This window comes from Equus przewalskii, chromosome 23 (genome assembly GCF_037783145.1).
Source record: "Equus przewalskii isolate Varuska chromosome 23, EquPr2, whole genome shotgun sequence".
Taxonomy (NCBI): Eukaryota; Metazoa; Chordata; class Mammalia; order Perissodactyla; family Equidae; genus Equus; species Equus przewalskii.
Window position 1 is genome coordinate 8487742 of NC_091853.1, and position 23454 is coordinate 8511195.

Here is a 23454-nt window from a genome sequence, read left to right on the forward strand (position 1 = left end):
ATAAAACATTATTGAAGGAAATTTTGAAAGATGTAAGTAAATGGAAAGATATCCCATGTTCATAGATTGAAAGACAATATTATGACGGCAAAACTCCCCCAAACTGATATACAGATTCAACTATCAAAATTACAGAAATTGACCAGATGATCCTAAAATTTTTATGGAAATGCAAAAACCCAGAACAGCTAAAAGAACCTTAAAAAAAAAAAACAAAGTTGGAAGACTCACACTTGCTGATTTCAAAATGCACTAACAAAGCTACAGTAATCAAGATGCTGTGGTACTGGCATAAGGACTGAAATACAGATCAATGAAACAGAATCAAAAGTCCAGAAGCAGGGGGCCAGCCCAGCAGCATATTGGTTAAGTTCGTACACTCCACTTCAGCAGCCCAGGATTCGCCAGTTCAGATCCTGGGTGCAGACCTACAGATCGCTCATCAAGCCATGGTGTGGCAGCATCTCACATACAAAATAGAGGAAGATTGCCACAGAAGTTAGCTCACTGACAATCTTCCTCAAGCAAAAAGAGGAAGATTGGCAACAGATGTTCGCTCATGGCAAATCTTCCTCACTGCCCCCCCAAAAAAGTCCAGAAGTAAACTCAAATATTTATGGCCAATTGATTTTTAAGAAAGGGACAGACAATTCAAGGGGGAAATAAAAGTCTTTTCAATAAATGGTGCTGGAACAAATGAATATTCATAGGCAAAATGATGAATTTGGATGCTTACCTCACACTATACATAAAAATTAACTCAAAATGGATTACAGACCTAAATTTAAGGGCTAAAATTATAAAATTCTTAGAAGAAAACATTGAAGTAAATCTTTGGCCCCTCAGGTTAAGCAATGATTTCTTAGATACAACACCAAAAGCACAAGAAACAAAAGAAAAGAAGTGATAAATTGGACTTCATCAAAATCAAAACCTTTTACATTTTAAAAATAAATGAGTTCATTCTGATATTTCCAATTCAAATTTAATATTACAGATTTTCTACTTAGCTAACTAGATTTTATAATCCTATATCTTTTCTCTTACAGTGAAAATCTTGGTTCCTAACATTGTTATAATTACGTATGTTTTATCTTAACTATAAATAGTGGTAAAATAACAATACCAATATTACTAATAACAAGATAACTGAATGCAATTTAAGATTCCTTTCCTGCTAGGATATAGCCCATTGACAATGTACAGTCAAAATACTAAAATTTAAAGATACTAAAAATAATTCTTTGTGTGATTATGGCATGTACTTAATATAGTTATGTTGATTTGTTTTCAATTTTTAAGGATTGCTTTGTTTTTTTCTTTTTGATCTAGTTTTGTTTCGTAATTATATAAAACACTTACATGGTTCCAAACTATAAACAAGAAACATTCAAATAAGTCTTAACTTTCATTGCTGTCCCCTCTACCCAGTTCCTTCCCTTCCCCTATCAGTAACCACTTTTATTCATTTTCAGTTTATCCTTCCACTATTTTTTGAAAATGTAGAAAATACACACACACCCATATTTCCCCCATTCCTTCCATAAAAGATAGCAAACTATATACTCTGTCCAAATCATGCTCTTTTACTTAAAAATATATCCTACAGATCACTCCATGGCAGTATCAGAGATCTTCCTCAAACCTTTTCATAGTTGCATGGTTCTAATCCATTGTGCAGCAATACCATAATTTATTCAACCAGTCCCCCTCTGATGGGCATTTGGATTGTTTTTAGTCTTGCTATTACAAATAATTTTGTAATAAATAGCCTTGTACATGCTTCATTTTGGATTTTTGCCAGTGGATACTAAGGACAGAATCCTGTAAGTGGGATTGCTTATCAAAAAGTAAATCACACATACTTTTGCTAGATATTGCTAACTTCTCCATAGAGATTATGCCACTTCTGACAACCTTTTTAACTGTTTTCCTTCTTCCACTCTTGTCTACCTACAAATCATTTTCTCTCATATCTTATAAAATCTTATAAAATATAAATTGGGTCATATTACTCTCCTGAAAACTTCAGTGGCTTCCCATTGCATTTAAAATAAAATCCAGTTTATTCACAGTACCTATAAAAACTTAGATGATATGGATCCTACCTCTCTGTATCAGTTAGGATTAGGTTTGGCTACGAGTAAAAGATTCAAAATAACAACACCTTAAATAAGATAGACGTTTACTTCTCTGACATAAGTCTGGAGGAAGACCGCCCGAAGCTGGCACTGGAGTTCAGCTTCAAGAAGTCCACAGGGCACAAACTCCTTCCATGCCATGATCCATCATCCCTAGGACCCGACCCTCATCCCTGTGACCTCAAACAGAAGCTAAAGTACCAGTCATTATATTTGTTCCAAGCAGCAAAGTTGGAAGAAGAATAAGAAAAGGGCAAGGGGTACATGCCTGCTATCTTATAAGGAAGATTCCTGGAGACTCTACATAACACTTGCATTTTACATGCCATAGGTCAGAACTTACCATATGACTATACCTACCTATCAGGAAGGCTGGAAAATGCCTTGATTCTGGACAGCTACATGCCCAGTCAAAAACTGGGAGACCTAACACCATGGAAGAAGTCTCTGCTGCACAATTTCTTCGTTTCATCTCATATTACTCCACCCTTACTCACTATGCTCCAGCCACACAGACTTCCTTTGTTCCTCAAATAAGCCAAGCTCTTATCTATCTCCAGGCCTTTGCTCTTGCAGTTTCACCCACCTAGCACAGCCTTCCTCAGATCTTCACATGGCCAGTTCTCTCTCATCATTCAGGACTCAGCTCAAACGTCACTTCCTCAGAGAGACCTTCTTTGCCAACTGGGTGTAAAGCAGGCCCCATCCTAGTCACCCTTTTTCATATTGCACTGCCTTATTTTCTTTATAGCATTTATCTCCATCTGAAATTATCTGTTGCCTTCCTCCACTAGAACACAACTTCCACAGGACAGAGATCTTTTTTGTCTTCACTCTGTATGCCTATTACAATACAATTCTAAGTGCACAGTAGGAGCTTAATATTACTTGAATGAATGAATGTCTGACTCCCAACACCCTGCTTTTTCTACTACCTCTTCTGTTCCTAGTATATGTGAAATAATACCTCATTTCAAAAGTTAATCTTTGTTTTTAGAATGACAGCCTATTAAAGTTACTTTCTTTCAAACAAGATTTTAAAAGAACATTATTTCCAAAGTAAAACAAAATCTTCCTACGCTCAGTAAGTAAAAAGAGATTTAGATACAACATCTTGGGCAAGTCTCTTAAATTACTCGATCTCATAGTTTTCATCTGTAAAATGGAAGAGTTGGTTAAAATTCATTCACTTAACCTACAGATACTTACCAATCATTGTACTAAAGCAAAATTAGGGACTTGAAAGTTAAACAAGATAATTTCTGCCCTCAAAAGAGGCTCACAGGTGCCTTTCAACTCTACAATTTGTATGATTCTATATAATTGTTGGTTTGTAACTTCTGTGCTAGGGAAAAAGCATAGGACTTCCCATTCCTGAGACATTAACTAAAGATCTACCACCAAGACACTGATAAACACACTGCTTCACTTTAAAAGCAAATATTTAATTCAACATTGCAATAAGAATTGAACAGTAATAAAAACAGAAGCATATTAGTGGCTTAAAAACGTATATTAGTCTTTAGTTTCCTTCAGAGAGGACTCTGCCAGTTTTACACAGCAAAATGATGCTAGGAATACATCTTTAGAAGAGAGAAATTCTCTCTGAATGCAAGTCTAAAATGCTTCAAAGGGATTAAAAGTTTTAAAGACCCAAATCAGAACTACTCAATATTAATCTCATTTGAACCCTAAAAGTTTGACATAATAAACATTATATATTTTATAGAAAGATGGCTCAAAAATTAACAAGTTGGCCTTTTCTAGAGACTGGCATCCCAGATCATGACTATTACATGACCACCTGGCTGTGGGTCCTCCACTACCACCTTCTTTGTTCTTCGAGATCCTCCGTGGCTTCCATCTGGGCAACTCTAAAGGCACTGTGAGGAAAACAGATGTAGAGATAGATGCTCATTTCTCCTGCAGTCCCTCTCAGTACAGGAATCAGGCAAATAATCAGTGAGAAAAAGGTATATAATCCATAACTTATCGTCCCCACAAGGTCTCACTCAATTTGAAAAATTGCCAGTTCTGTCAAATATGCCAACACTCCAATAAGATATTTATGACACAGAATCTGAAAAAAAAAAAAGACATTTAAAATTAAAATAGAATTAATAATGATAACAAAGCAGTTTGATATTTGATAAATATTCCAGGCTTATTTTAAATTCCATATCTGCAAGCTAAGATACAAATATGAACCCAAACCATTGCTGCTCTAAGTCAAATAGATTTCACTTAATGAAGACTACTAACTTTAATTAAATTTACAACTATTAGTCAATGGTGCTTAGAGGTAATTAGACAAGAGTTCTTATTTATCCTGGCTTCCATGGCGGGACTGACCATCTGCCTAAGGAGTGAGGGGGAGGAAGGGCTATCTATGAACCCCTTGGACTTGTATGCAAATTAAGTATCTACATTTTCTTGGGGCTGGCCCTGTGGCCGAGTGGTTAAGTTAGCACGCTCCGCTTTGGTGGCCCAGGGTTCCACCAGTTCAGATCCTGGGGGCGGACATGGCACTGCTCATCAGGCCGTGCTGAGGCAGCGTCCCACGTACCACAACTAAAATATACAACTATGTACTTGGGGGCTTTGGGGAGAAAAAGGAAAAATAAAATCTTTTAAAAAAAAAGTATCTACATTTTCTACAAAGAGGTTCCATAGCTTCCTTTTTCTTAAAGGGATGTACAATTCCAAAGGTATCTTTTAGAAACTAAGCAGATGGCAGAAACCTGGTTAACACATTAATTTCAAACTTTTGAGAGGCACTATGGTATTGCAGTTTAAAGCATATGCTTTTGAGTCAGGTGACTAGGTGCAAATTCCGATTCCACTGGTTAGCTGTGTGATCTTAGGGAATCGACTTATCCCCTGTGCTACAGTTTCCTCTTTACAACCTATATAAATAAGTTGTTATGAAAACTAAATGAAACAACATGCATAAAATGCTTAATATTGCCTGGTACAAGTTAGTGCCTAATAAATGTTAGCAACATCATGGCATCATTTGAACCTAGGACGCACAGTTACTATCTTACCTCATTAAGAGAGGCTCTTAGATTTAGAATAGACCAGATAAAATAAATGTGTTTAAGGAACATCCTTATATTCATAGATGGATAAGAACATGTTATATAAAATAGTTTTTAAATGCGGTTTATTAATAGAGTGTGGGCATATGGAAACCAAATTTTAAAATATATAAGGACTTCATGAACATTGAATTCTGAGGTACTAAAATGTAAATTTTTTTCTTTATAATGTCAAAGTAATACGGCATAGTATAATCTTTCAAATTTTTTACTGCAAACCATAGTAAGAAATAAATTTAACATCATGACCCAGTACAAGCAAATGTATATCCTTACCATATGCAATACACTCTCATTTTTATATTTTCTATTTCTTTCTTTTGTTTTTTAAAACTGGTAACTTCCCATCAAAATTATTTCCCAACCTAGTGCTGTACTGTGACCTCCAGTTTGAAAAGCACTAATACAGTGCTTATGAACAGAGTATGAACTTCTTGCAACCTAAGAGATAAGCATTCAAATCTTAGCTCCTCCTCTTACTGAGCTATCTTGCATGTGTCACTTAAACCAATCTTGGCCTAAGTTTCCTTGTTTTAAAAATAAAATGTGGATAAAACACCTAACTACAGGGATGCTCTACTGATTAGAGTTAAGATATGTTTAACTTCTGGAATAGCAACAAGACCAATATTCACTGAGTGTTTACTTTAGCTGTATTTTAGTATATTTTAAATATATTAATTTTTTAATATATTTAAGTACCTACTCTCAGTTTATTTCTGATATTTCCTCTGATAAGGACTTCATAGAGACTAAAACAATATCTGTATTATTTCTTTCCCAGTAGGGATAGAAAAGCCTGAAATATAAAGATGATATCTTAGTTCTGTGTTTCTGGCTGTAATTTTCTCATCTAACACACAAAATCCACTGTTACTCTGATAATTATTTCCAAGTTTGACAAGAAACAATTTTGAAAGTTTCAAAGTTACTAGAGATAATTCATATTATTGCCAAAACTGTAGCACACAGCATATAGTATCCTCCCATTATAAAAATGCATCTAGAAGGTTGAAGAGTTTTTAGTAAATCATTTATAAAGCATAAAATAAAATTTCTCTACTGTCTTGAATTGGCAGACATTCAAATGTGTTTCTTCAATGTGGAAAATACAATCACCATACATTTTGGAATCTATGCAACAATAAGGAAAAATTACTTAACTAGATTTGTTCAAACTAACCTTTATTTTTCCATCAGTATGTGCTGAAGCTACAGATGTTGAAACACGAACCAATCTTGTGGCTGATAAATGAATTTTGAAATGCCTATGGAAATGTGAATAAAGGCAGTCCATGAACAAGTCAACTTCCTCCTGGGTAACTTCCCCAGGTGTTTTGTGGACACTGTCCCACAAAGCTTTTGCATCCTCTGGATGTATGGCATAAGAAATGTCCAGACGTTGAGGGCTACAGGGTACAGACCAAAGAAATTCAGTAGTAGCCATATAATGGTCCATTTTGCATGCAGTCCACATAGCAGCCATCCAGGAAAGATTATATGCATTGATTGCTAAGGGACTGAAATAACAGTCAAAAGTTTTCTGAAACCAGGTTCCAATCATGGCTGTATTAGTCTCTGCTCCATTTGCAAGAAATAAGGGTAGACAGGTGAAATCTTCTGAAACAGTCTCCAGAAGACTGTCTCCAAATATACAGCAGAACCAACCAGTCCACAACACTTTACCTTCTCTATTCTCAGACGGCAATTGAGATTTTGACAGAATCTACCAAGAAAGAAAAGAAAACAGGTTCATTAAGTTCAAAAGTACATTTCCCCCTAAATTACACAATCTCAAAACTAATTTGCACATTAAAAAATAAGATACGTTGTATTACTTGCCAAAAAACACAGAGAAAATAGCCTCCCTAATCATTATTAGGGCTTATCAAGTTAATTGACCTTTCTTCTAATATTCTTATATACTAGAGACATGGTATATGCTAAGATCTTGGTGCAACCAAAATGCAAAATAAGAAAGGCCAATATGGCATAACGAGGTACAGTATGTTGAAAAGAACCTCAAAATCTCAACTTTAGAAGGGACTGTAAAAGGTCACCAAATCCAAAGTGCTTGAATTCTTTCATCGAGGAAAACTTCAAGATTTCCTAAAGCAGCTCTTTCTATCAACTTAAAATGTTCTTTCAATGTGTTAGTCCCTACAGTTTCCACTCCTGCTTTCTTCCTTACATGCATATAGAACAAATCAAATGTAACCTGTCTTCTACAGGAAAAGCCCTTCAAATGTCTGATGATCCCTATCATATGTACTGCCAAGTTCAACATCTCCAGTTTCTTCAACCATTCCTCCTAGGACATACACTCAAGTTCTCAAACTATCCTGGTCACTCTTCTCTGAAATTCTTCTGCATGGGAGTCACTCATAACTGAACCTAATTACTTCAAAGAGGTCTGATTAATTACAGGACTGTCACTATCTTTAACCTAGATTATACTCCTATTAACATAATCTTAGATTAGAGTAGTTCTCTGGTTTTTAGTTGACAACTTTACATAAATTAGCCCAACATATTCATTTTTGCTGGTAACAGGTAAATCCTCCCCAACCTGTACTGAGGCTTAAAATTTTAATCTCTTTCAATTTGGCCCATTGTGCCAACACATTCAGATCTTTTAGAATCTTGATTATATTTTCCAGCAGATTAACTAATGCTTCAAAATCTAAATGTGTAAATTACATGACAAACATACCTTCCAGATATTCATAGAAGTTTTAATTAAAGCTTGACCAGGGCAAGGTGAAGATCACAGCCCAGTATTATATCCCTTTAGAGATGATCATTTAAGTAGTTATTTTACCATATTTCTCCTTCTTGTTCAAGGGATTATAAGAGACTCTCAAATACCTTAAAGCCCGGATATATTATGCCTATCACACTTTCATGATCTAAGAGTCCTGTAACCCTGTCAAGAAATGAGATTTAATTTGAAAACTATTAGGACACTATACTAGGAATTCAAGAGGTCATTTCTATTCCTCACAAGAACATCTGCTTGCCTGATGACATGCAAACCACATAACTTCTCTGGGCATCAACTACCTCTAATTGTCTACCCAGTGTCTATTTTTCCTTCCACAATAAAACTGTGCTTTTACTCAAGGTGGCAAAGTACCCACTAAAAAAGAAAATTTTTCTAGTCTCCCTTCCAACTGGGATGTCAAGAGAAGTTGTTGGGTCTCAGCAAGTCTCATAAAAGATTTACTCAGCAGCAGGCATCCTGATTGTCCTTCCTATCTTCCTCCTACTGCCTGCCTGGAACTTGAATATAATATTTAGAGCTCCAGAAGCCATCTTAGACTAAAAGGTGACCTCATGGATGGGACCCATGCACCAAGGATCACAGAGAAGACAGAAGGAACCTAGATTACTAATAATTTCATGAAGCATATACCTGCCTTAGACAGCTTATCTCCAGACAGCTTTTTATAAGACAAATAAACCTCTATCTTGTTTACTCCACCATTATTTAGGCTTTCTGTTATATGCACCTGAACCTACTCCTAGGAATCTTGAGATTCTTGTCAATACTATGATCTATACCAGGGGTCAGCAAACTTCTTCTGTAAAGGGCCAGGTAGTAAATATTTTAGGCTTAGCAAGATACATGGTCTCTGCAGCAACTACTCAACTCTGCTCTTGTAACACAAAAGTAGCTATAGACAATATGAAAGAAAGCTAAAGGGGTTCTGTTCCAACAAAAAAAACCAAACCTTATTTACAAAACAAGCAATGGGTCAGATCTGGCCATAGTTTGCTGACCCCTGATCTATACAAATAAACAAACAAGGAGAGTGATGTCAGCATCATGGCGGAGTGGGAGGTTCCCTTTGTCTCCTGCCTCTGAAGTACAACCAGACATCCATTGACCAACAGAGGGTTCCCTACAGAGCACAACAGGACACCTAAGAGACCAGGCGGCTATACATCTGAAGGTGGGGGGATGCGACTCCCCTGAAGAGTGGAACTAGGGGAACAACCCCCTTCCTCACCCCCCATGGCAGCAATCCAGGATGTGGATCCTCACACAGTGGCCCACACAACTGAGCGGAGGTGAGAGCGGCCCAGCCCCATGCACCCAAACATTGGTGGAGTGGCAGCAGCCCCACATACGTGAAGACCTGGGAGGCTGCGGCAGCAGCCAGTGGCCTCACACGTGTAGGAATGCCCAAGGAGCAGCGGCAGAGGCAGCAGCAGCCAGTGGCAACCCTGAATGTGGGAACGCCCCAAGGGCAATGGTGATGACCAGTGGCGGCTCCATGCCTGAAAATGTCCAAGGCAGGAGGTAGCAGCATGGCAGTGGCCCCACCCCACAACAGTGTATGGTCGGTGGAGCCACAGCAGAAGCAATGACCCAAACTGCACAACTACAAGCAGACAAGGTGGGAGCACCCAGCCCCCAGTGGCAACACCCCCAACACCAACTCACCAGCAGCAGGGACTGCATACAAGAACCCAGGTCCCCAAGACCCCACCAGTGACACCCATGAACCCAGCACCCCTGGCAGTGGTACAACAAGCACCCCCAGACAACTGGGAAACAGCAACACAGACGGTGCAAAGGACAATAGCATCCAAGCCTGCAGAGAGCCAGCGGAGGAACAGGAGACTGAGGTGACCAGAACCAAAGTAATCAAGGCCATACCCAAATGACAGAAGGTGATTACTCCCACAACTGCGACAGCAGAGGACCAATTCATCAAATACCATAAAGAACTAAAGTAACACTGCAGAACAGAAGGAAAATGACAACTCTCCAGAAACCAAATCTGCAGTCACAGAAGTTTACAATCTACCTGACAAAGAATTCAAAATAACAGGAACAAAGAAATTTGAAGAGTTACAAGAAAACTCAGAAACACAGTTCAATGAGCTCAGGAACAAAATTAATGAACAGAAGGAATACTTCACCAAAGAGACCTAAATTCTAAAAAGAACCAAACAGAAATTCTGGAGATGAAGAACACAATTAATGAGATTAAAAAATAATGCAAAAAGCATAAAACACAGAGCAGACCTAAGGCAAAGGAAATTTTGAACAAAACGAAAAGACAACCCACCAAGTGGGAGATAATATTTGCAAACCAAATGCCCAAGAAGGGGTTAATTTCCAAAATATATAAAGAACTCATACAATTCAACAACAAAATAACCAACCTGATCAAAAAACAGGCAGAACGAACATGATGTAATCTACACAGAATTCAAAATATATTATGATATACATCCAAAAATAAACAAATAAATGAAAAAAAAAACAGGCAGAAGATATGAACGGACATTTTTCCAAAGAAGATATACAGATGGCCAACAGGCACATGAAAAGATGTTCAACATCACTAATTCTTAGGGAAACGCAAATCAAAACTACACTAAGACATCACCTCACACCTATCAGAATGGCTAGAATTAACAAGACAAGAAATAACAAGTGTTGGAGAGGATGTGGAGAAGAGGGAACCCTCATACACTGCTGGTGGGAATGCAAACTGGTGCAACCACTATGGAAAACAGTATGGAGAGTTCTCAAAAAATTAAAAATAGAAACACCATATGATCCAGCTATCCTACCACTGGGTATCCATCCAAAGAACAAGAAATCAACAATACAAACAGATTTATGCACCCGTATGTTCATGGCAGCATTATTCACAGTAGCCAAGGGGAAGCAACCTCAGTGCCCATCAATGGATGAATGGATAAAAAAGATGTGGTGTGTGTATACACACACACACACACACACACACACACACACAATGGAATACTACTCAGCCATAAAAAAAGGGACAAAATCATCCCACTTGCAAGACCATGGATGGACCTTGAGGGTGCTATGCTAAGAGAAATAAGCCAGAGAAAGACAAACACTGTATGATTTCACTCATATGTGGAAGATAAACACATGGATATGGAGAACAAATCCGTGGTTACCAGAGGGGAAGGGGGCGAGAGAAAGGGGCACATATGTATGGTGATGGATAAAAACTAGACTATCAGTGGTGAACATGATGCAGTCTACACAGAAACTGATATATAATAATGTACACCTGAAATTTACACAATGTTGTAAGCCAATATGACCTCAACAAAATAACTTAAACAATAGGTTATAAATCACAAGCCTAAGAATTTTAAAAACAGTAAGACAATGCAGATTCTTTTCCCCTAGGAAGCAAGTATTGCTTATATATGATACCTGGACAAGAAATGCTTCAGGGTCTCTTTGTGTTCCTTTCATTCCTAGGAGAGCAGAGAAAATCACTTTGATGTTGAAGTCTTCTCCCACTTCTACAGCAAGTCCTTTCTGCTTTTCAGCAGCAATAAATGCACCCAGAAGTTTAGAATACTCTTTGAGATTAGTATAGGAGAATTTATATAGGGGAGTTAAACTATATAAAGTCCACTGTTTATGCAGAAGGAATGCAACCTTTTGAGGATCAACATCTTCCTAAAAGAAAATCAAAACAAAAGAAGTTTAAGAATTAGGAAACATGAGTAAAGAATTTAATCATAAGATTTCACATACTTAATACAAATCTATTAGTGGATACTTGATCTTTGTACTCTAGCCAAACTGGAGTTTGCAGGACTCTTTGAAGATCGTTGAATGGGCCTCTGCATTTGTTGCACCTCCCCCTTTGGAAAGCTCTTCCCACAGGGGTTCACTGGTATGTTCCTTTCCTTCATTCAGGTCTCTGCCCAAATGTCACTCAAGAGGCCACTCTATCTAAAGTAGCACCTGCACCCACTCCAACTTTTGTCACTCTACATCTCCTTAACATGTTTTATTTTTTTCACAGCATCTACTACTGACATTATATATTTATCTGATTTTTATTGTCTATTACACCTCTAGCACCTAGAACAACGCCAACAGGTGTTCAGTAAATATTTATTGGATGAACATCTATGTTTCAGATTTAGAAACTTCAAATTACAGATTTTGAAAATAGTAACTATTCCTGGAGCATCTAATTAGGTTGACTTTAATTAAGTGATTTTTAAAATTGTTTCTAGTAAATCTACTCTGACACAATGCCTAATTCAATAGATTAAATTAAAAGATAACATGGAAATTTTTTGGCCGTGCTCTATTAGAACCAACGTACCATCAATTGCATTGGCTCTAAGGCCTTATTGAGGGTCATCCCATATAGGCTCCTGGTTCTATCCTGAACTGAATTTTTCTATAGAATTCATACTTCCTGGCATAGTCTCACAGTTCCAACTATCTGTTGGAACTTTCACCACAGTTGTCTACTTGACAAAAATATTTGTTCTGATTAGAGTATTCATGGAAACAGTTATATACTTTTATTAAAAAGTGATAAACCTTTTTCTTATTACTATCAAAAGGTACAACAAAATTATTTATATCATAGACAGAAGGAAGCACTGAATTGGACACTCCAACCTTTAATTTATATACACTTTCTGTTTTCTGGTTAAGAACCATCACTTTCATTACCAGCACTAGTAATTTTTCTTTAAGAAAGTTTTCACAAAGAAACAAAAGTTTTCTCATATCGCAGAAGATACTATGTACTCAACACTGACAAGAAAACAAAGTTATAAGAGCATGTGGGTGATGGATCAGCAGGCTCCTTGCTAGGTGACTCAAAACCACACACAAAACTTGTATTGATCAGGGTTTTATTTCATGTTTCAGTAAAATTACAAATCAATAATGTTATATATCTTCAGGGTTGTTTATGAATGATCAAGAGCCTGTTGTCACCAGACAAATCTGGAACAATTTAAACATCAAAATAATTTAGTGAGGAACTAGAAAAATTTGAAAAACGGGAATTCATGAGTCCATACCAATAAAGAGATAAATAAATAAATGTAGAAGTGAGAAGGGCTTACAACAGAATGCCAAAGCCTGGTTAGTAAATATGGAGCAAATGGAGTTGGAAAATCATTATTTTGCAACCATCACGATAAAGATGGGATGAGGCAAAAATTATTAATGGACGTTACGTGTTAGGAGAAATTTTGACAGGGAATAGGATATTTGCATTATCTTAAAATGTCTTCCCCAACAGACTGCTTATTAGCTGCAGAGGGGAACAAAAAGGTAATTATTGGGCAACATCTTGACAGGATGATCAAAATTAACATCACCAAGTGCTACCAGATGTTTTTCCCCAAGAAGGACACAACACCACCTATGCAGTATCCTAGCTGAGAAAACATAACTTCGATCTAATCGTGAGGAAATATCAGACAAATACAAAATGAGGAATATTCTATTTAAAGAGGAGAGAGGAGGGGGGCCGGCCCCAAGGCCGAGGGGTTAAGTTCGAGCGCTGCGCTTTGGCGGCCCAGGGTTTTGCCAGTGCAGACACGGCACCACTCATCAAGCCATGCTGAGGAGGCATCCCACATGCCACAACTAGAAGGACTCACAACTAAAATAAACAACTATGTACCAGGGGGCTTTGGGGAGAAAAAGGAAAAATAAAATCTTTAAAAAATAATAATAATAAATAAATAAATAAATAAATAAAAAGGAGAGAGGAGGAAACTATATTCTGCAAAAATGTCAGTGTCAATAAAAGACAAATATTGTGGATGTTCCAGATTAAAGGAGGTTAAAAGATATAACAGAGGAGGTACTGATAGTGTGAATAATTGTTTTAGCTGTTTCTCATTTATTTTATTACCTGAGGCATTAAGAAGATACTATAAATACTATCAAAAGTTGAAATTCTTTGTTCAGAGATATTCTCAATTACTGAGTAACACGAAAGAACACAAAAAGCATACCTGCAATTGTGAACACTGGGGAATTTTCCTTCGAGATGGAGTTGGGACAAAAGAGGTTTGCCTCCTGACCGATTCTAATCGTTTCTGCAGAGGGGTGGCACCTATAAAGTAATCTTTAAGCCTTGAGGATGCACGTTGTCTAGGAGTCGATTCTGGTGTATCACAAGAATCCATGGTCTACGTAAACGATAATAAAACCAAAGTTTTGAACACCAAAGAGTTAATTCACGCTCAGTTTCACTGAGTCTTCTCCTCTCTATAAAGGAATTATTTCTCTCTCCCTCCCCCTCCCTGTCCCCAGTTTTGACTTTTCAACCAAGTCCTGTATTTCTCATTGGCTACAGGCTATTTTTTATGACTATCTTACAGATACCTCAAACACAGTAAGCTCAAAACTAAATTCACCTGCTTCCTAGCCACCTCCTTCCAAAAGCTAGCTGGTCCATTTTCAAATTCCTGTCAATTTTCTAAGTTAATTTAAATTCATTTAAGTAGTCTCCCACTTTCATTCTTTAACATGTAGTCATTAAGCACATTCTTTAGAGTCTTTCCTTCAATAGTCTCTCTGTCATCCATTCCCAAAGCTACTTCCTTAGCCAGGTTCTTGCTAGGATAACCAAGTGCTTTCTATATCTAAGGGTAACTCATTCTTCAGAAACGGAACTTTATTATTAGTCACCTGTGCAAAAAACTTTACAACGACAAGATAAATTCTACTCTTCTGCTGGATATTTAAGATCTTTCATAATTCAGCTTGTCCTTACCCTCCTACTTCTCCTACACACAAACATATTCTTGTCTTCATGTTTTCACCTATCAACTATATTCCCTATCTGAAGCATCCTTTTTCCATTCCACCTCCTTTAAGACCAGGCTTGAATTTGATCCCCTTTCAAGTAGTAGAGTTCTGTTAACCTTCTTCCCTAGAATGCCTGTTATAGACTTCTGTCTGCATCAGTGTCTCATTCCTAGAAGCAGTGTGTGTGTGTGTGGGGGGGGGGGGGGGGTGCACGTGTGTGTGTAGAATGAGATCTGAGGGGTAAATATTTTGAAAAAGCCCCCAAACCCTCTAGATGAGTCAATAAAATCTCTCAAAAACATTCTATAAAATCTTTGGAGATTAATAATATACCAGCCTATGCAGCTCTCCTCTATCACCCAGTCTGTGCCACTCACTTTGGCCAGTATTCTTAGACGTCCTTGCACTATTTTTATGGTGTGCATTTCTTCTCTTCCCAGCAAGACTAAACTACTCTGACTGAAACCATGCTTTATATTTCTCTTGTATAATTACCTTAATATAATGCTGAGTGCTCCTTAATTGTTAAATAGTATTGGTTTCATTGAACAGAAGTATTTCACAGAACTCCAAAATTATGATATAACTTCCACTGAATAGAATTATGATTTAAAAGTTATAATAATTACTCCCAAGTACTGGCATAGTTACCCTTTTTAAAAAGTTTTTCACAAATGGAAAGTTATATTTGTTACTATATTTAAATTTCAATATGTCAAAGTAGGATACCCTCTATATCTTGCACAAAACTCCATAAATTAAACATACAGTTCTCAAAGCTCCAGTAACGCCCAAAGCAAGATCATATATCATACAATTTAAACAGCAGCTACTCTAAAGTATTCTATCTTCAAATGCACACTAAATTATCTATTTTAAAGGGAGTTTTAAATTCTTGTCTACACCGAATGTTTCTTTCAAATTTTTTATTTGGAATGACTGGTAACATTTATTAACTATTCATCATGTGCCAGGTACTCTTCTAAGCCCCTAACAAATATTTTCTCATTTAATCCTCAACCCCATGAGATGGATTATTATATTCCCAGTTGAGAGATGGGAAGACAGAGAAGTTAAGTAACTTGCCAAAGTCATACAGTTAAAGAGCAAAAGAGCCAGGATTTGAACCCAGACAGTCTAACTCGAGAGCAGGGGCTCTTACCTACTTCTTCCACATTGCTTTTCAACAGGGACCAACTTCAAGGCAAAATAAGCCCTACCGGATTTGACTCCTTAAAAGAGAAATGCTATGAATTCCAAAAAGATTTTAAAGTCTATCTAGGTGAGAAAAAGACTATTAGCACTGAGAGGGTTGGTTTTGAGAAGACATTTCGCTTGAGTATTTAATGTTAACAGTAATGTGAAATAGCACAATCCATGCACTGAAGATTAGAAAACTACATATCTATTTTACCTTCTCACTCCACAGTCAATGTGTAATTTTGCCCTGCTCAATAATTAAGAGGTTGAAAATATATCCTGACTCAATATTTTACTGTCCCAATATTCTTCCTTCCAATTGTAAGGAAACAGATCCTCTTACTTGCTTTCTAAAGCTAATCCCTCAACCAATATTCTGGGTCCCCATATCCCTTTACATCGCCCTTGGACACCACCTCCCATGTTTATTTCAAACCTCTATTATCTCTAATCTCTTACACAGGATATTTTTCTTCCACTGCCACGCATATTCTAGTATTCCTAACGCTAAAAATTTTTTGTTTAAATCCAATTCATTTCATTTCTCTTGAGACCAATCTCCTGGAAATGTGGTATACAACCACTGCCTCCAATTACTAATGAATATCTTATTGGAAATCTTCAGCAATCTCTTTTCTGTATCCATCACTATAAAGAAACTCCATTTTTGAAGGTTACCAACAATGTTTTTGCTAAAACCATGGCCAAATACTTGGTTCATCAAATTTGTCCATCCTTACTCCTCTAAACTTTCTGTTACCTTTTTTTTCAGACACTCAATTTTTAGGGTTTTTTTCTCCTTATTTCTTATAGTTCCTTCCGATTTATCTGCTGATTTCTGTTCTTCCTCTTGTCCCAACAGTGGGTGTCCCTCTGAAATCACTCATTCTGCATATGAAAACATTCGTCCTACATATGACTCCTAAATCTCTATCTTCAGACCTCTGCACCAGCATTTCCAATTTCCTGTAGGACATTAAACCTTTCGTGTCCTCAAACTCATTAAGTTCAAAGCTAAACATTATTTCACAACCAGTCTTTCCTTTCCAACTACCCTGTTTCTCTCAGTAATAATTCCATTCTTCCTTCTCATTTTCTTCCCTGCCCCTTAAAGTACATCGTGGTCATCTTTCACTCTTCCCTCAACTTCACCTTTACATCCAGTTTATTATCAAATTCTCACATACTTCTTAAAAGGATATACACTAGCCCTCTCAGACTTGGCCTTCACTTCCACTCTTGATTACAGCCACCTACCTCGTTCCAAATCTTAACCCCCTTCCCCAATCCATGACTAGTCTTTCCATAGACACCACTTTTGCCTTGTCATTACCTTGCCTGAGATTCCATAACAATTCCCACACATCTTTGAAATGAAGTCAGAACTGCTCTGTCTGGGTTTCAGGGCACCGCATTATCTGATCTTATTGTCTGATCCTATCAAGGTTCATTTTCTACTACTTCAGGAGTTCCTACCCCAAGACCCACAAACAAACGGCCTCCAAAATCCAACAACGCTCTAAGGTTGTAAGCAAAACGCTGTATGCACGTGTACTTGGTGGCAGAGGCAGGTGAGGAAAAGTCCAGTATACATGGACAACTTTTTTAAAGGTTAAGAACCACTGCCCTACATCCAAACAGGCACCCCCTACCCTAGACTGATGATCACCCCATTGCTCCTCACGCCTGTCATGTTTGTCTCTGCTCCCCGACATTTTTATTCAACCTATCGCCAACTAAGAATACTTCTCTCCTGCCACTTGTCTGACCAAATCCAATCCGACCTGCACGTTTCACTTCCTCAGGAGAAGCTCTGCCATATCCATAGAGCTAGATATGATAGTATTCCTAACACTAAACGTTTTTTGTTTAAATCCAAGTCATCTCATTCCTTTTGAAACCAATCCGCCAACTCCTCTTGCATCTGTAGTTCATAACACACAATTACAACTGAGTTATTTTTTCTTGTGGCCTGTCCATGAAGGAAGGGACCCTGACTTACATCACTTTTCTACATTGCCACCAACACCTAAATCCAACCGCCCCAACACTAACGCTTAGCAGAGTGCTAAGCACGTAGTGTGAAACTCACCTCAAGACACAAGTATTGTAAAGAGAACGACCGTACAACAGGACAAAATATAAAGTCTGCTGCCAGTCCTGGCCCAACACGAAGCATCTTACCACTAAAATGCCGTGATGACGCTGTCACCCATTCCAGCCTCACGAATCATGCTTCAAGTCCGGGTCCAAAACTACGTCGAGACTGAAGTCCCCTGAAGCAAGAAAGCCGCCAAAGTGACAGCTACGAGAGCGTCCGGAGGAAGCCTTGGCCCTCCCAAAATCCCTCTCGATCCCCAACAAATGGGTTCACGATGGACACAAACGCGCCCAGTAAGGAGACCTCCGCGCCCTCCGTCGCCAGGTAAGCCCTGCGCCTTCACCCCGGGAGGGATATTTCCGCTGACAGAGCCACCCAATTCTGCGACCCTCGTTCCTGCGGAGTTGGCTTCTGCCCGCGGAGGGGAAGGGCAAGGGACAATTTGTCCCAACTCGCCCCTCTCCACCTGAGCCCTTCAGGGACTAAAGCCAGCTCGGAAATCCCGCCGTTGAGAAGCGGCAACTCAAACCTCGGCGCCTCCTCAGTTTAAAATCGTTTCCCGACTCGCTCTGCGGCCCGACGCAGGAAGACTCCCTGGCGCCGATTCCAAGTCGGTGAAGCAACTAGGTCGCCATGTTAACTGAGGGCAAGGTAGAGCCGTCTAACCATTATTGTCAACTGGCATAATTACGCGCTATTGCCCCCCCCCCGCAGCTCTCTTCTTCCGGTGCGCATTCCTTCACATTTCCGCCCGTAGTAAGCATGGCGGGGGCACCTCTGCTGTGATTGGTCGAACGCCTTCGCCGTATCTTGGGCGCTCTGTGGGGCGGGCTGGGCAGCGCTTGGCTCCCAGCGGCTGGGCGTTTATCGGTTCGGGTGCTGAGAACCTTTTCGATTTGCTCGCCTTCCTCCTGCTGAAGACTCGAGTTCGGCCGCCAAATTTGGGAGATTTGAAACTCGAGGCCGGGTTCTTCCCTGTTTTTCGGTTCTGCCTTCGGGGAAGCGTGGAAGGGCGTAGCCAGGTGACCGGCCCCTTCCGCCTCTGCACGGTCACGGGCTCCCGCCTTGCGCTGCTGTGTGGAATCGTTCTCCCGAAACATCTGGCCGCAGCTTTGTTAATAGAAGTGGAAAACGGGGCACTGAGAGGGGCTGGAAGGACTTTCCCCAACCCGCTCCCCCAAGGGCCCCAAAGACCTTTAAGATTTTTCTAGTTTCCAGACACGTGTACTTGAATGTTCAGCAGAGAAGGGCTTAAATATTGGAAAAGAGAGTGAGAACTCCTAGCATTTTTAAAGGATTTGTGTGTTTTTCCAAAACTGACTTTTGACCACCATCCAAAACCGGCAGAGTGGGATTCGTGAGCGCCTCTCGCCACCCTGCGGCTCTAACATGTTCTGTTGGCTAAATCGGCTCTACCGGGGTTTATCCAGCCCCACCGGAAGGACCACCCAGCTGATCTGGGGTTCTCTCTCCAGAAGTCTGGTGCTGAGTTCACGGAGGAGAATTCCAGGTGAAAGCAATGAAGAGCGCTGTCCCCAGCACAGACTTCCTCCTGTTTTCTGCACCTAGAGGCCCTTTATTCCATTTTCCCCTAGTCTTAACTGGATAGCCTTATGTGTAGAAGCAGATCATTCACTTTCTTCATTCCATATAATGTAGGTTTTTCCTTGGTGTTTAGAACGACCAGAAAAGTAGCCACATGGATAGGCTATTCTACTTTTAGTTGATGCTACTAATAGGCAGCCTAAAAAATTCTTTCACACTTGAGAATACTTTGAATTGTATTTTTTAGTATACAAGTGACTATTTCACTCTAGATTTGTACTAAAGCTAGTTACTACACCATCAAACTTCTGTAATTCCTAACATCCTGTTTCATTTTGGTAAGCAATGTGCACTATTAAGAATAGGGTAATTTTAGGTCAAGGCAAATACAAGGTGATCAAAAAAATTTAGATTTCCTAACACAAGGCAAAAATTTACATTAAGACAGTTACACACATGGCTTTGACACATTTGCAGGTAAATTTAATAGTGATTGAATCAAATTACTTACTTCGGCTTGCTTTATAAATTTCATCCATTGACATGAAAGACCTAAAATGATGTAATTGAGTCTGTATTTTTAAAGCAGTTTGCAAATGATATATTTTTAATCTTACCTTTTTCTCCTTTCTTTTTTAAAGAATTCAGTAGCTTTGTTGCCCGGACCAACACGTGTGGAGAGTTGCGTTCTTCTCACTTAGGCCAAGAAGTCACCTTGTTTGGATGGATTCAATACCGAAGGTGAATTGAGGCAGGTGGTTTAAGAATGCATGGTGGTGGTTTTCCTAAGGCAATTCCAAACCTTTATTAATTTTCAACCAGTCAGAAGAATAAAAGCTTTGCAACGTTTTAATTTTAGGTTAGTTTTTGTTTTGAAAGACCCAAATAGTGTTACTCTCAGTAAGTACCAGTAACATCTGTTGAATACAATGAAGTGCGATCCACCAATGGACTGAAATGTCCCTTGGGTTACTAAGGTTGAAGACTTCCTAGGACCAGTAATTGGGAATGGGCCAGCTTTTAAGCTTCAATAGCATGAAAAAGCTTATTTTATTCTATGTTTAGATAGAGATCAAGCCTAAAAACATGAATAATGATTCCTTAAGATTATCTGAGTCCATTTCTTTGTTCTTGTTCATCTCTGTATTCCAGAACATATCTGAATGGTACATTAATTCACAATGAAGAGATCCAAAAAACATAGATTGTGTAGCCTTCCTAAAGAATATAAAGACCTTCATAAAGAACGTGCCCCAAATGGGTGGATATTTGACCCGTAAATGTGGTGACTTTAGCCCCTGAACTCAAAATCTGAGGAGGCTTTCTGTACCTCTTCCTGGTACTAAGGACAGTATGAGAAATGTAGATTGAATGCTAAAATGTTGAGATTTGGGGGAACTTTTGATGGCTTATAGAGGTATTAAATTAGTAGTTGGACCTCTTCTAGAAAATTTTAGATTGTATCTTTTTTTTTAAGGAAAAGATCTTATATTGTTTAGAACATTTATTTTTTTTAAAGATTGGCACCTGAGCTAACAACTGTTGCCAATCTTCTTCTTTTTTTTTCCTTCTGCTTTTTCTCCCCAAATCCCCCCCATACATAGTTGTATATTTTAGCTGTGGGTCCTTCTAGTTGTGGCATGTGGGATGCTGCCTCAGCATGGCCGAATGAGTGGTGCCATGTCTGCACCCAGGATCCAAACCAGTAAAACCCTGGGCCGCCGAAGCGGAAGACGCGAGCTTAACCACTTGGCCACAGGGCCAGCCCGAAGACCTTATATTGTTATGTTTCAAAAATGATCAATCAGATATTTCTAATGCCTTAAACATTATCTCCAGGTTTTAATATGTGGAAAGTTTGCAAATTTAATAAAATTTTCTTATAAAGATTTAAGCCAATGAAAATTAAAAATTAAGAAAAAATCTGCCTTTTCATTAATAAGCCATCAGGGTAACATTAGTGAGCTATATATATAGCCAATAAAAATTGAAATTGAGGGGCTGGCCCGTGGCCGAGTGGTTAAGTTCATGCGCTCCGCTGCAGGCGGCCCAGTGTTTCGTTGGTTCGAATCCTGGGCGCGGACATGGCACTGCTCATCAAACCATGCTGAGGCAGCGTCCCACATGCCACAACTAGAAGGACCCACAACGAAGAATATACAACTGTGTACTGGGGGGCTTTGGGGAGAAAAAGGAAAAAATAAAATCTTAAAAAAAAAATTGAAATTGAAAATGAAAAAAGTCTGCTTTTTCATTAATAAGCTACACAGATAGCAATTGCATGAATGTAGCCAATGAAAGCACATAATTATTTATTATAAAAAGGAACATGAGAGATTGCACGGGTTTTTGTTTGTTTAATTTGTTTTGCCTGCTTACATTTTGGGCTCAGAGATTTTATCCTAACATGTTCATTTTCTTCATTAATCAGGCAAAACACCTTCCTGGTCCTCAGAGATTTCCACGGGCTTATTCAACTTGTCATTCCCCAGGATGAGGTAATAGAAGGGCTCCTAGTGTTATCTGAAGCCTCTTTGATGGCTGTGGTTAGAATAAACTCAGTATGTTGGCTACGTATGTTTGAAGTTTTAAATTCAGAAGTTTGTTAGTGAAAACTAAAAACTACCATAACCAACACTAAGGCAGATGACAAACTGAGGAAAAGGATGTGTAGCTCGTATCACAGACAAAGGGCTAATTTCTCTAATATCTAAAAGGCTACTACAAATAAAAAAAAAAGACCAATGACCACATAGAAATATGAACCGAGGATATGAACATAAAATTTATGGAAAAGAAAATATAAATGGCTTATAGACATTTGAAAATATGCCCAACCTCACTCATAGATAGAGAAATGTGAATTAAAACTACCCAGAATTGTTATTTTTAATACACTGGATTGACAGCATGCTGTGTTTGGGAAAACAAGTACTCATAGAGTCTTGGAGGGAATACAGATTGGCACTAACTCTGTGCAGGACAGTTTGGCAATTTCAAAATTATAAATGCATATGTCCTTTGAACCATTCATTCCCCGTCTAGTCAATCACACCTGAACTTACACAGATGCAAAATGACGTAAAGGTTATTCATTGCAGAATTTTTTTTTTTTTGGAGGAAGATTAGCCCTGAGCTAACATCTGCCACCAATCCTCTTCTTTTTGCTGAGGAAGATTGGCCCTGAGCTAACATCTGTGCCCATCCTCCTGCACTTTTTATGTGGGACACTTGCCACAGCATGGCTTGCTAAGTGGTGGGTAGGTCTGCACCCGGGATCCAAACTGGCACACCTCAGGCTGCCAAAGCAGAACATGTGAACTTAACTATTGCGCCACTGGGCCAGCCCCGAAGATTATTTTTAATAGAAAAAAACTGGGAACAACCTAGATGTTCCCCAATAAAAGACTGGTATAAAAAGTAGTGTACATCCTTACAGCCATAGAAAAAAGATTGAAGAAGCTCTGTATGTCCTAATATGGAAAAAAATCCAAGGTATATTGTTAGAAGAAAAGACAGATACAGCAGAGCATGTAGAGTGCTATTATCTGTAAGAACAAGGGCATGCATATGCGTATGTATGTTATGAAATGGCCCTGGAAGGATACATAAGTATCTGGTCACACTGGGTACCTCTGGTGAGGGAAACTAAGGAGCTGGAGGACACGGATAGGAGGGAGACTTTTTACCATATATCTATTTGTACCCTTTGAATTTTGAGCCATGTGAAGGTACTACCTGCTCAAAAAATAATTACCATTAAAATTAGATAAA

The 23454-nt window shown here is 38.6% G+C and overlaps 2 protein-coding genes across 7 annotated transcripts in view; one reads left to right on the forward strand and one right to left on the reverse strand.

Annotated features, from left to right (window-relative positions):
- Positions 1-3637: 3637 nt before the first annotated feature.
- Positions 3638-19151, reverse strand: CENPL (centromere protein L). Of its 5 annotated transcripts, none has more exons than XM_070590906.1 (6): positions 18665-18723; positions 18219-18310; positions 14036-14212; positions 11460-11711; positions 6426-6968; positions 3638-4221 (listed from the first exon to the last, which is right to left on the reverse strand). In XM_070590906.1, the coding sequence occupies exons 3-6, from the start codon at positions 14207-14209 to the stop codon at positions 4150-4152; spliced, it is 1041 nt and encodes a 346-aa protein (XP_070447007.1). In that variant the 5' UTR covers positions 14210-14212; positions 18219-18310; positions 18665-18723; the 3' UTR covers positions 3638-4149. The 5 variants fall into 5 exon arrangements, with proteins under 5 accessions (XP_070447007.1, XP_070447006.1, XP_008509388.2 ...); XM_070590905.1 differs by having other exon boundaries at positions 18602-18701; XM_008511166.2 differs by having other exon boundaries at positions 18127-19151.
- The window catches only part of DARS2 (aspartyl-tRNA synthetase 2, mitochondrial), a 29749-nt gene continuing 25226 nt past the window's right edge, over positions 18932-23454 (forward strand). The window contains exons 1-3 of one of the 2 annotated variants that reach the window (XM_008511179.2): positions 18932-19645; positions 20322-20421; positions 22112-22178. In XM_008511179.2, coding sequence (XP_008509401.2) covers positions 19525-19645; positions 20322-20421; positions 22112-22178 — 288 coding nt within the window. In that variant the 5' untranslated portion in view covers positions 18932-19524. The remainder of the gene's footprint in view (positions 19646-20321; positions 20422-22111; positions 22179-23454) is intronic. The other variant, XM_008511185.2, reaches the window with a different exon arrangement.

Excerpts from the sequence above, each read along its gene's own strand:
- CENPL (XM_008511166.2), bottom strand. The coding sequence starts at position 18,213 with ATGCTTCGTGTTGGGCCAGGACTGGCAGCAGACTTTATATTTTGTCCT. Across the intron at positions 14,213-18,126 it reads TACAATACTTGTGTCTTGAG|ACCATGGATTCTTGTGATAC; the intron begins GTGAGTTTCACA and ends TCGTTTACGTAG. Across the intron at positions 6,969-11,459 it reads CTGAAGCATTTCTTGTCCAG|ATTCTGTCAAAATCTCAATT; the intron begins GTATCATATATA and ends CTTTCTTGGTAG.